General features: G+C 45.9%; 1 protein-coding gene across 1 annotated transcript in view; it reads right to left on the bottom strand.

Moving 5' to 3' along the window:
* The window catches only part of LOC142784774 (glutamate receptor ionotropic, kainate 2-like), a 117,987-nt gene that overhangs the window by 34,267 nt on the left and 71,649 nt on the right, over positions 1–12,071 (bottom strand). Inside the window, exon 6 of the mRNA XM_075883273.1 lies at positions 763–927. Within this exon, the coding sequence (XP_075739388.1) occupies positions 763–927 (165 nt within the window). The remainder of the gene's footprint in view (positions 1–762; positions 928–12,071) is intronic.

Raw genomic sequence — 12,071 nt, forward strand, 5'->3', positions numbered from 1 at the left:
GTTGAACAACGAACAATGATATATAGCATGTGCGAATTATTTCCTCTTGTTAGCCTCTGAATATGAAACATGTTTTTCAACAAACACCTATCATATTTTATCAGCACTGAAAACAGTCTTATCTACAGTAATATACCTGTTGAATTATGGGATCAAACAGTGTATTTTCCGAAAACAAGATCAATCTTACCACTAGTAGGATCACTATGTAAAAATTTAGTTTGTGTGACCGTACCTGTCACATATGGCAGATGATCTGCTTGTGCTACTGTATATGGTACGAAGTAAGAGAAATTGCCTTTAGGAATGGACGCATTCGTGATGTGATTACTTCTGAAAATAAAAAAAAACAGCGTGATCCGCCGTACATTATGGCTCTGATTCGAAACAGTATTTTATTTTGCAATGAATACACACGATGCTTAACGAATATGAGCAATCTCGCTGCTGTATTGTACGCAGTGTTTTATGAAGAGTCATTTGGCTAGCGCATTATGCTTGTGTTTGGTCTCTATCACAACAATGACACAGTACATTTCAATGCTACCTCGGCAAGATTGAAAACCTGAGGGCAGTCATTTAGAAGCCCTGATGACGCCATTTCACGACGCGTTTTTGCAATCAATATCGCTATCAGACGTCATATTCAAAACAAACATATTTTTGTAGGTGTTGCACCCACGGTAACCGTCGTACTACACTGAAGCTATAACAAGTGTCGCCACTGGTTGTATGGAAGTAAGTTTAAAATAGCGGGCTTACCTTTCTCACGGCCTCTTTAAGCATGTTCGACTGAGTGAGGTTCCTTTCCGCATAATTTGTGCGGCAGCTGAACCGTGGTGGTGCCTCCAAAGCACGCGCCTTTGCTAGGCTCTGAATGGCTCGCACCAAAACGATCAGAGCATCTTGAGTGAGAGCCGCGTCTGTCTGCACGGAAACACCAGGACTTTTTGCGATAGTTCATTTGCAACGATGTGCATAACGCTCATTCAAAGTACTGATTTCGAAGTTTCTCACACGCCTCACTTGACCAACCATATTTCGAACTTTATAAAATCTCTATTAAAATACATTTTTATATAGAGATCATTTGATAATAACATTATTAATAAAAGTGTATTCCAGTCGCCTATTGGCATTTTTTTGGTGGAAGAAATGAAATTATTCGCAGCAAATCGATAACAATATATGAAGCCAGATCATTACTCATGATAAAGATCACTTTCTGCATCAAGGTAGAATTCTCAAGAATAATCCAATTGAGACTGAGACCTACACGGATGGCATACCACGTGTTTCCTATGCTCAATAGTTTGCAAATTGCAATGTTGCCCATCATCTTTCCAATATGTGGGGTAGCAGACCAGTTCTTCTAAACGGGTTAACCTCCCTGCCTTTTCGTTGCAATTACAAGTTTTTCTTCAACGAGTGCGGGTAATGGAATCCAACTAACATGGGTACATCATGTGCCCGAGCACATTTGCAGAAAAAAGATGACATGAAGGTGCTTGGCTGAAAGCATACTCCCTGAAAGTTAAAAAGAAGAAGTCGTTTACACTGATAGGCGCTTATATAGCGCCGTCAGGTCGACTAGATCAACAAATCTTGAATGGTATATTTGCAACGACTCCAGCGCCTTGGATATTGATGGGTGACTTCAACGCCCATCATCCATTGTGGGGAAGCATCAGGACAAATCGAAAAGGCACGGACCTAGTTAATCTCGCATCAGAGCAAGGGCTTCAGGTGCTGAACGACGGCAGCCCTACTTATCTCCGAGGCATAACTTACAGCAGTTGCCTAGACTTGACATTAGTGTCGCATAGCATTGTCACGAAAGTCCAATGGTTCACAGATATTGAAACACGTGGCAGCGACCATATCCCCACGTACGTGACAGTCAGAGGTTTGGACGATTCTCCTTCCCCTGGACATTCAAGACTTATTGACTGGGAAGAGTTTCAGATATCAGTGGAGAGCAAGTGCATGCACGGACCACCGGAATCCATTGAAGAAGTGATTAGTTGTGCAATGGAGACTTCCACGAAGAAATGTTCGAAAGAATCGAGACGCACGGCACTCGACCAAGAGTTGGAACAAGTTAGAGCGGTCCGCCGACGTGCCGAAAGACGATACAGACGCACGAAGTCAATCTCTGACCTCAGAGAATCCAGACGCATTCAGAAAAAAATCCAGCGTCGAATGCACAAACTTCATGAACAACGGTGGAAGAATTTTTGTGACTCGCTAGATCCTCGAAAGCCCTTGTCTCCCGTATGGAGGACTCTTCAAGGTATTCACTCGCATCCGCAACAACGTCACCCCTTCGCCGCTCTGGCGCTACGTCAACGTCGCTCACAGCTTGATGTTTCTGGGGAATTTTGTGCAAAGATCGCCGGCGACATCTCTATACCGATTGATCTAATGCCACAGGATGTTCCAGTCGCACGAGATCAGCAAATGGAGGTTGCGTTCACCATGGAAGAACTTCATGCGGCATTGAACACATGCAGACGCTCATCGTCCCCAGGTCCGGATGGAGTGACCTATACTGCCCTACGTCACCTAGGCCCGAAGGCACAGCGCTGTCTCCTGGACATTTTCAATAAGTCTTGGCATGATGGAATGGTGCCTGATGAGTGGAAGTGTAGTCGCCTGGTGCCTTTGCTGAAGCCCGGAAAGTCTCCATTCGATTTGGCATCATACCGGCCTATAGCACTAGCAAGCTGCGTTGGCAAGGTCATGGAGAGGATGCTGCTTACACGCATGGAATGGTACCTGGAACATTATAACATCTATCCTGATGCTATGGCTGGTTTTCGACGAGGTCGGTCCTCAGTTGATAGCGTTATTGACTTAGTGACCTCTGTTCAGCATCAGAAAGCTCAGAAGCGGCTGTCGGTAGCTCTGTTCTTAGACGTGAAGGGTGCCTATGACAACGTGACCCACGAGGCTGTTCTCAATGCTCTTGAAGCAGCTGAACTTGGAGGTCGTGTCTTTCGATGGGTAAGAAGCTACCTCACAAAGAGATCTATGTTCGTTTTAACTGAAGATGGGTCTACGAACAAGTATTTCACAAGTCGTGGGGTGTCACAAGGCGGTGTTTTGAGTCCTACACTTTTCAACCTGGTTCTCGTGGGGTTCACTGAAATGCTGCCACAGACGGCTTATGTATCTCTCTACGCTGAAGATATCTCCATTTGGGCGTCCGGCGTGACACGACCTCAAGTGCGCGCAAGAATACAGAAAGCGGCAACAATGACATCGACATACCTTCGCCAGCAAGGTTTGACTATCGCCACAGAAAAATGCGCAGCGGTGGCGTTTACACGCAAACCGATGTCTTTCTACTCATTGTGCATCGATGGCAGATCAATCCCATATAAGAGCACTCATAGATTCTTGGGCGTCATCGTAGATCGTGACCTAACCTGGAGCCCGCATGTCACATACCTGAAGAAAAAGCTCATTGGCATTGAGAATGTATTCAAATTCGTCGCCGGAAAATCATGGGGCCCATCCGTGCACTCCATGTTGCAGCTTTATACAGCCCTCTTTCTCGGAACTCTCCGGTACAGTCTCCCAGTCCTGTCCAACACGTGCAAGACTAACATCCGTGCACTGCAAAGCGTACAAGCCCAAGCACTTCGGACATGCCTTGGTCTTCCAAGATGCTCATCGACAGTGTCAACTATTGTTATTGCACAAGAACAACCGGTCACAACGCACATCATTGTCGAGACGCTGAGAGCGCACATTCGGCATTTATCACGGCTACCGTCACATCATTTAACGTGTTTGACAGCTCGGAGGCCCCATTCTTCGTACTGCGGTATCGTGACAAAACATCAGGACATACTACCGCCTGGCTTCAAACTTGCCATGCATCCAGCAACTGCGCCATGGAGTCTTCGTCAACCTGACGTGCGCTTATGACTTCCTGGAATCTTTAAGAAGGTACGCATGTCAACGCTAGCCCTGAAGCAACTGACTTTGCGTCTGTTGGACGAAAGGTACTTCGACCGCATACATGTTTACACCGATGGCTCCACTAATTCCAACAGCTCCACAGGAGCAGTGGTTGTTCCATCTGAATATGTGTTGCTTCAGTACAAGTTTTCTCACACCACGACGTCGACAGCAGCAGAGCTCGCAGCACTTCATGGTGCAGTAAATTACATTCTTCACCAGGAACCTAACCAATGGGCCATCTTTTGCGACTCCAGGTCAGCCTTACAGTCACTATGGTTTGTTCTGCAGCACGGGCTACATGAACAATCAGTATATCAGATAAGGCACGACTACCACGAAGCGCTCGCGGAAGGTCACGATATTGTATTTCAGTGGTTGCCGAGTCATTGCGGAATCGTTGGCAATGACCGCGCAGATGAAGCTGCTAGATCGGCTCATGACCAAGACCAGCGCACGCCCATACCACTCTTGAGAACGGACGCTGCAAGGCTACTACAATCACTTGCTCGCCGTATATCTCTCCTACAATGGAATACGCAGGGTTTCTCCAACACGCACCTGTATTCGATCGACCCAAACTTGCAACTTCGTTGGCCATCCGGGTTCCCACGATGCGCCGAAACTTTACTGTGTCGCATGAGGTTGGGCGTGGCATTTACGAATTCGTACTCTCGTCTCCTTGGAATGGCGAGCACTTCGGCATGCAACATCTGCGCCTGCAAGGAAACGCTTGAGCACATTCTATGTCATTGCCCAGCATACCAGACCGAACGACGTATTATGGAAGCCAAGCTCTGTCAGCTGGATTCACGGCCGCTTACAGAAGAGAAGATCCTGGGACCTTGGCCGACGGCTTCCCATACGCGCAAAGCCACGAAAGCCCTCTTGTGCTTTTTAAGAAACACCAAACTTCACGACCGCTTGTGAAAGAACTGTGCGAGGCCGTGCTGTGTAGTTTCGAGCTGACTATTTATGCTTCTCTTTCTTACTCCTCTTCTTTTCTGTCTCTTTTCGTTCTATTATTCCCCTTTTCCCCCACCCCAAGTGTAGGGTAGCCAACCGAGCCAAGCTTGGTTAACCTTCCTGCCTTTCCTCTCTATTTATCTTTCTCTCCCCCCCCCCCCTGAAAGCGATTTTGCTTTGTTCTAAACAGCAGTGCCCATAGATGTATAGTCGTGTGCATAATTTTATAGACCACGGGATCGCGTGCCGAGGCGCGTCGTTGTGCCTTCTGGCGGCTGCATGGCTCTGTCCAGGAGCGCGTACTGCGCACGCTCGTCTCATATCACCCGGCTGCCTGCCCTTTCGCTCGTTTCAACGGCGAGCATCTCGAAACGATGCGGATGGCGCAAGGTGTCTCTTCTGCAGTCGCTGTGCAAGCACCGGTACTCCCGAGCGATTACATAGTGGCAAAAATGCCTCTAATGTAATAGCATGGCTCGAGCGTGCCATACAGTACACTTTCTTCCTTGATGCAGCACGGGAAACTTGCAGTTTCTCAGCTTTTCTCGAATGGAGTTGCGTGATATGGTCATCTTGCAGTGATGAATTTTGTGATCTGTCTCGGAGACGTTATGCCAGCTCCATTTCTGGGTGCTAATATCGCGCGTGCAGTGGTATGCAGTAAACCACTGAAAATCGCGCGTCCAGAATGAATAGCCAGGAAACACGTTAAATGAACAGTTTATTGTTATAAGCCAGAAAAAAAGAAGAAAACAATAGCTGTAACTGCTATCCAGGAAAGATCACCACTTTCAGTATTTATTCAAACGCCCATCGGCGGCAATCACTTGCGCCACACGAGATGGCATCGAATTGTAAAGCGCGGCCACAATGTCGGGGCGTGAATAAAGTGCTTCCCACTCCTCCTGAATGGCCGCGAATAGGGTCTCCTTCGTTGAACTTCCAAGATTCCACGCCGCAAGTCGGCGTTTCACGAGACCCCAGACGTTTTCAATGGCGTTCAGGTCTGCTCCTACAGGTGGCCATACCAATGTGTGAACTGCAAGGCCCTCAAGCAAAGATTTCACACTGCGAGCAGTGTGAATCGGGCTCCTATGATGCTGGTACACAAAACAACCATCCTTGAAAGACCCGTTGAAGACATAAGGAAGCAATTCTCTCTCTTTTATAAGAGAGTAGGTGGAGGCTGAAAAGTTCCCATCAATAAGAGCCAGTGGTCGAAGTCCTTCCCTGCTCATGGCGGCCAAGAAACTCACAGAGCGTCGGACACTGGCAAAGACCGACTGCGTGTACTGTGGTGATTACCTGGCGAGGAAGGAAATGCTGGATTGGTTACACAGATTTATAAGAACGACGATGGCACATAGTCACTTTATCCCCGAACAATTTCGTCTTACTTGATGATCCATATAATAAAATTTTAATTATGCGAAATCGCCAAGATGGTGCGAAATAGGTAAGGCACCCTCAGTGCGTTCCAGAAGGCCTCGCAAACTCAGCTGTATTATTCTAAGGTAATGAGGTACAATATACAAACATTGGCCAATGTGCTTCAGTTGGGCGAGCTGTTCACGATAAGAAGTAGCACAGCTTAAAGAGAATCAAAGCTAAGCAACGTTCTACAGCAAGTCCGAAGACAATAAAGTGCTAGGATTTACTTGTCCTAATCACAACGTAATTAAGGCGCACTGTAGTGGGTGACCTGCCATTAATTTTTACCAGCTGCGTTTACTTCCAAGATTCCACGCCGCAAGTCGGCGAAACCAAGCTTCATGCATATACATCGCTAATTAGGCCTACGTTAGAATACGATTGCACCGTCTGAGATCCTCACACCAACCACAAAACTGACGCACTTGAAATGGTTGAGCGCAAAGCTGTTAGATTTATTTTTTTCTAAATTTTGCTCCACCGATTCGCCAACGGCGCTCATGCAAACTCATAGAATACAAACATTGAAATTAAGACGTAAAATACTCAGGCTCAAGTTTCTTTTTCTTCTGAAAAATAACAAACTCTCTTTTCATCCTGGACCATATCTACGCCCGTTATCAACTAGACTAACCAAAGATCATCATCCTCAATCTTTAATTCCGTATCATACAAGAACTAGCACCTTCAAATTTTCTTTTTTTCCTGGCACTGTTAACGAATGGAACTCACTGCCATTATCATTGATTGATTCAGTTGAGTCAATTGACCTGATCGATTTCTCAAAACCTAACGTTGAAATTGAAATGTAAGCGTTTATTTTGTTTGTTTTTCGTCTTTTGAATTGCTGCACTTTTGTTTTGCAATTTACCCCTCCTGCCTGGGCCCATGTGGGCCTGCAGTATGCTGTAAATAAAAAACTTACCCTGTGCACTACTCTTTCTACGCATTCAATGGTGAATAGTACAAGGATGACATTAATGCAGAACACAAATCGCAAATGTTACCTCGGGTTCATTGGACGCCACACTCGCCGTTCCTGATCCCAGTGACTTGAAAACGTTCATTCATCGCTGAACATGACTTCTCCCCAACTCTTCTGATCCCCATGTCTGCACAGAACGCGCAAACTGCAGTCGTATGGATATTTGCCTGTCCGTGATGTGGGGCTTCTGGGCCGCAATGCAGTTGGCAAGCCCTGCTTCTGCCAACCTCCTACGCATAGTCCAGACAGACGCGTTGAGATGCAATGCATCTTTTATGCCTTTCGCTGCTCTATGGGGATCAGCTACAACGGCGGCGACAATTAGCCTGCCCACTTCGTCATCTGTGCATCTTGACCTTCCAGCACGGTCTCTGTCACTGATCCCCCCTGTTTGTCGGTACGCTTGGATGGCACGACTCACCGCATTTCTCGACCTTTGAAGGAGCCGGCAGATGACCCGCTGAGAAAAGCCTTGGATGCGCAACTCTACGATGCGTCTCCTTTCATCAGCTGGTATTCGAGACGACATTTTTGAAGACGAATGTGGGGGAAACCCCCGATCTTATACTCTTTCGAGAATGGCCCTGTCCATTAGCTGTATAATAGCTGGGCTGTGCCGCGATATGCTGCCATTCAACATTTGCTGTGCGCGATAATTTCTTATCGTCACCAAGCCCGAAAGACCACGAAACAAGGCAAAGAGTTTACATAAATGACGAAATGGTACTGCGCCTGCGCCGCAAGCATGCGTGAACCTTCTGAGTTCCCAGTTTTTCTGAGAGAGTTATAATAAAGAATCGCATTTCCACGCAGTGAGTAATGTGTACAAAAGGAGCGGTGTGCCGCCGTGTGAGGTATTTGGTCGAACAGCTTAAAGAATTTACTTTTGTTTCCTTGTGGGGCCTCCAACATTTGAGCACTTCGAACTGAAGTTTGCTCGCGTGTAATTCACTGCAGTATTTTTAAAAACAACGTGACCAGAATACCAGAATGCACGCTGATGCTCGAGCGATGGATGTTAATGGAGGCAGTTTAAACTCCCGACTACTTCGCGTTCGAGAATGTTCCGCCGTGCATACGTCATGGGTAGATTTCTACTGAAATACTAAACGCGGTGACGCCCCTTTCAACCTACGTGATTTTCTCTGGTTTCCGGGAAAAAAAACGTTTCCATATACCCCCAAATATGAAAAGACTCGAAAGTGAATACCTATGTCATCTCTTACACGTCTCAATTTGCATTTTCACACTTACTTGTCTTAATCTACTGTATTGCATACAAATAATGGGTTGACTTCAGTCGGCGTTTATGGTTCGAGTAGTAGAAGACGACACATGAATATCTGAAATTCGAATCCTATAAACTCTTGGGTCGAGGCTCGACTCTTACCAATAATAAGTGTGAGCTCTCGACGTGACAGAACCACGATATAGAGAGAGAAATAAATTTTATTACATAGATATGACATAGAACTCCACCAAAGCAACGTCTTGGGAATGTTTGCTCATTCGGGGTTCTTTAACGTCCACTCAGTATACTAGTTTCAAGTGTCTCTCCTCTATCGAAATACGGCATGCGCGACTAGACTTGAAGACGTGTCTTTCGGATCAGCAGCCGAGCATCGAAACCACTGCACCACCGCAGCGCCCTTATTAAAGGATTTATCCGTAATAAACCGAGTTTGTTTTCACCTTTCTTCCTCAGCTCTTTTCTGCAGCTGTTGGACGTTTGGTGGTTTCATGCATGTTCATAGACACATGATAATTGGACCGAGTATTACTACGTGCGTTAGTTCGGCGAATGAGAGCGCAAAAGGCAACACTGCTGGCTGAGCTTATTGATTGCCTAACACGACATTCAATATGTGATCACGCCGCGGATCGCCTCAGAGTATCGTGCACTGCGTGCAGCACGCTGAAACCCGCAAATGATGTGCTGTCGTCACATTAGCACTCGGCTTTTTTCATTGTCTTCACAGCGACTGCAGAATTGGCACCTTGCACCGTCCGCATCGTTTCGAGATGCGCACCGTTGAAACGAGCGAAAGGGCAGGCTACCGGGTGATATGGGACGAGCGTGCGCAGTACGCGCTCCCGGACAGAGCCGTGCAGCCACCAAAAGGCACAGCGACGCGCCTCGGCACGCGATCCCGTGGTATCTAAGTTTATGCACTCGACTGTACATCAATACATTGTAAAGGCGCTGAGTTCTGCGTCCTGCGTGTTTTTCTACGCAACGTTCTTGTCCTTGTTTTGATGCTTAGTCCTCCGAGTTTCAAGCAACTCAGGCTGTTTTCACTTTACACCACATACCTATTGTAATATTGCAAAACATTTTATTGTTAGGTTTTTTGGCGGAAAATCTTGTGAGGAGGGCACAAGTTCGTTAGGAAGAAAGTATACAAGACAGGATACAGGCTTACTAGCAAGTGGGTGTCTTTCCTGTCTTGTGAACTTTCTTCCTAACCACTTCTGCACTACCGTACACAAGATGATATTTTAACGCTATAGCATTAGAGAGATCGTTTCGAAGGAAATCCGGTGTCGGCATCGGTGTTGGCGTCATTGGTAGTGAGCGAAAAATCATCATATTTTGCGTTACTCGAAAATCGAGAACGATGCTAATAAAGTAAGTAATTGATTGAAAATCCTGAAGAAGAGTAAAAACTGCAACAGGGTTGTTTGGGTCCGAGTGGCGATTGAACCTGAGTAGTTTGCGTGGCAAGCGGATGTACACCTCTGTTTGCGAAAACAGCGAAAAGAACTTGGTCTTCTTGTAAATGCAATGCAAGTAGCTTCCATGCATTCCAAACACACGCGTCCTGTATACATGCGTCACAATGCAACATAAAGTTTTGCAGAATTATTGCGTTGCACAAGCCTCTATTGCCAAAGCGCGTCAGAATATATGATTATCAATATGGCTCCGTGGATGAAAGCCGGTCCCCCCTTTAAAAAGGCACACACGCTACTGCACCTATTCCCTTAAGGCCGCGTATAGTGGGTGCATAACGAATTCGAAGAGGTTTCATGCACTAAATGTTTGACATACGCACTAGGAACAAGATTTTGCTATTGCGTTCAACTTCTACAGACGAAGCTTTATTCTCCTTCAATGTTTGGTTAGCCGTAAGCAAGTATTCAGGAACAATTATCTTCTCTGATTTTCCATGTAGTTGAACTAGAACAATGGATGTGAGAAGAGTATCACAAAGCAATGGAGCTATTTGTGTCACGCTAAACGTGTCAGCAGCTGCAGATATGAATTTTCAGTGCACAGGTATTCACGATTAGTAAACTGCTTTTGAGAACTCCACGGTTTCTACATCACATTACAGTGAGACTATTGTGCTCTGCTAAACTTGCGTAAACAGTAAAAAAACTTGACACCCAAAAAGGTGTAAAAAGGGTGCTTTTTACAAGAAAGCACCCTTTACAGCACCTTTTAACACCTATAAATGGTCGATCGAAAAAAAGCACCCCTTTGTTTGGGTGCTTGCCTCGATAGCACCCTAAAATAGGCTCTAAGGGTGCTTTTGAGCCTGAGAAGGGTGTAGGTGACGATTCATCAGATAGAATATGCACCAAAAGAAGAACACATAGTTATAATATTTGGGATTTTACGTCTCAAAAACCTCGATATGATTATGAGGGTCGTCTTAGTGAAAAGCTCCAGAGATTATGACTATTTAGGATTCTTTAGTGAGCACTGACATCGCACAATGCACAGGCTTCTACCTTTTTGCCTCCGTCTTAATTCGACTGCCACGGCCGGCATCGAACGCGCGACCTTCGGATTGGAGCTATTTGTGTCACGCTAAACGCGCTAGCAGCTGCAGATATGAATTTTTAGTGCACAGGTTTTCACGAATAGTAAACTGCTTTTGAGAACTCAGCATTTTCTTTATCACATTACCGTAAGACTTATGTGCTCTGCTAAACTTGCGTACACAGTAAAAAACGTTTTACACACAAAACGGTGTAAAAAGGGTACTTTTTACAAGAAAGCACCCTTTACAGCACTCTTTAACACCCATAAATGGTCGATCAAAAAAAGCACCCCTTTGTTTGGGTGCTTGCCTCGATAGCACCCTAAAATAGGCTCTAAGGGTGATTTTGTGCCTGAGAAGGGTGTAGGTGACGATTCATCAGATGGAATATGCACCAAAAGAAGAATACATAATTATAATATTTGGGACTTTACGTCTCAAAAACCTCGATAAGATTACGAGGGTCGCCTTAGTGGAAAGCTTCAGAGATTTTGACCACTTAGGGTTCTTTAGTGAGCACTGATATCGCGCAGTGCACAGGCTTCTACCTTTTCGCCTCCGTCTTATTTCGACTGCCACGACCGGCCTCGAACGCGCGACCTTCGGATTGGCGGCTGAGCAGCGTAGCTACTGCACGAATATGTGGACCTTGTGTTAAATGACGGCATAATTGACTTAGAATGTGTGAAGGTGCTCTCCAAATACAGCAGAATGCCAGCAGAAGCAAATCGCGTTTCATCTATATTGGCAATTAACTGCAATCCATGTTACGAAAGCTGTCCTTAGCGTTGGTTATAAGCTACATGTTTGCTATGGATTATACACAGGAAGATAATGTTCGCCCGAGTATGGGTGTGTGTGCGTGAGCCTGCGCATGTGTTCGTGTGTAAGCGCGATTGTGTGTACAGCAGTGAATGTGTGCGTGCGCGTGTATGTGCGAGTCCGTGCTT

This window comes from Rhipicephalus microplus, unplaced genomic scaffold (genome assembly GCF_043290135.1).
Source record: "Rhipicephalus microplus isolate Deutch F79 unplaced genomic scaffold, USDA_Rmic scaffold_15, whole genome shotgun sequence".
Lineage (NCBI taxonomy): Eukaryota > Metazoa > Arthropoda > Arachnida > Ixodida > Ixodidae > Rhipicephalus > Rhipicephalus microplus.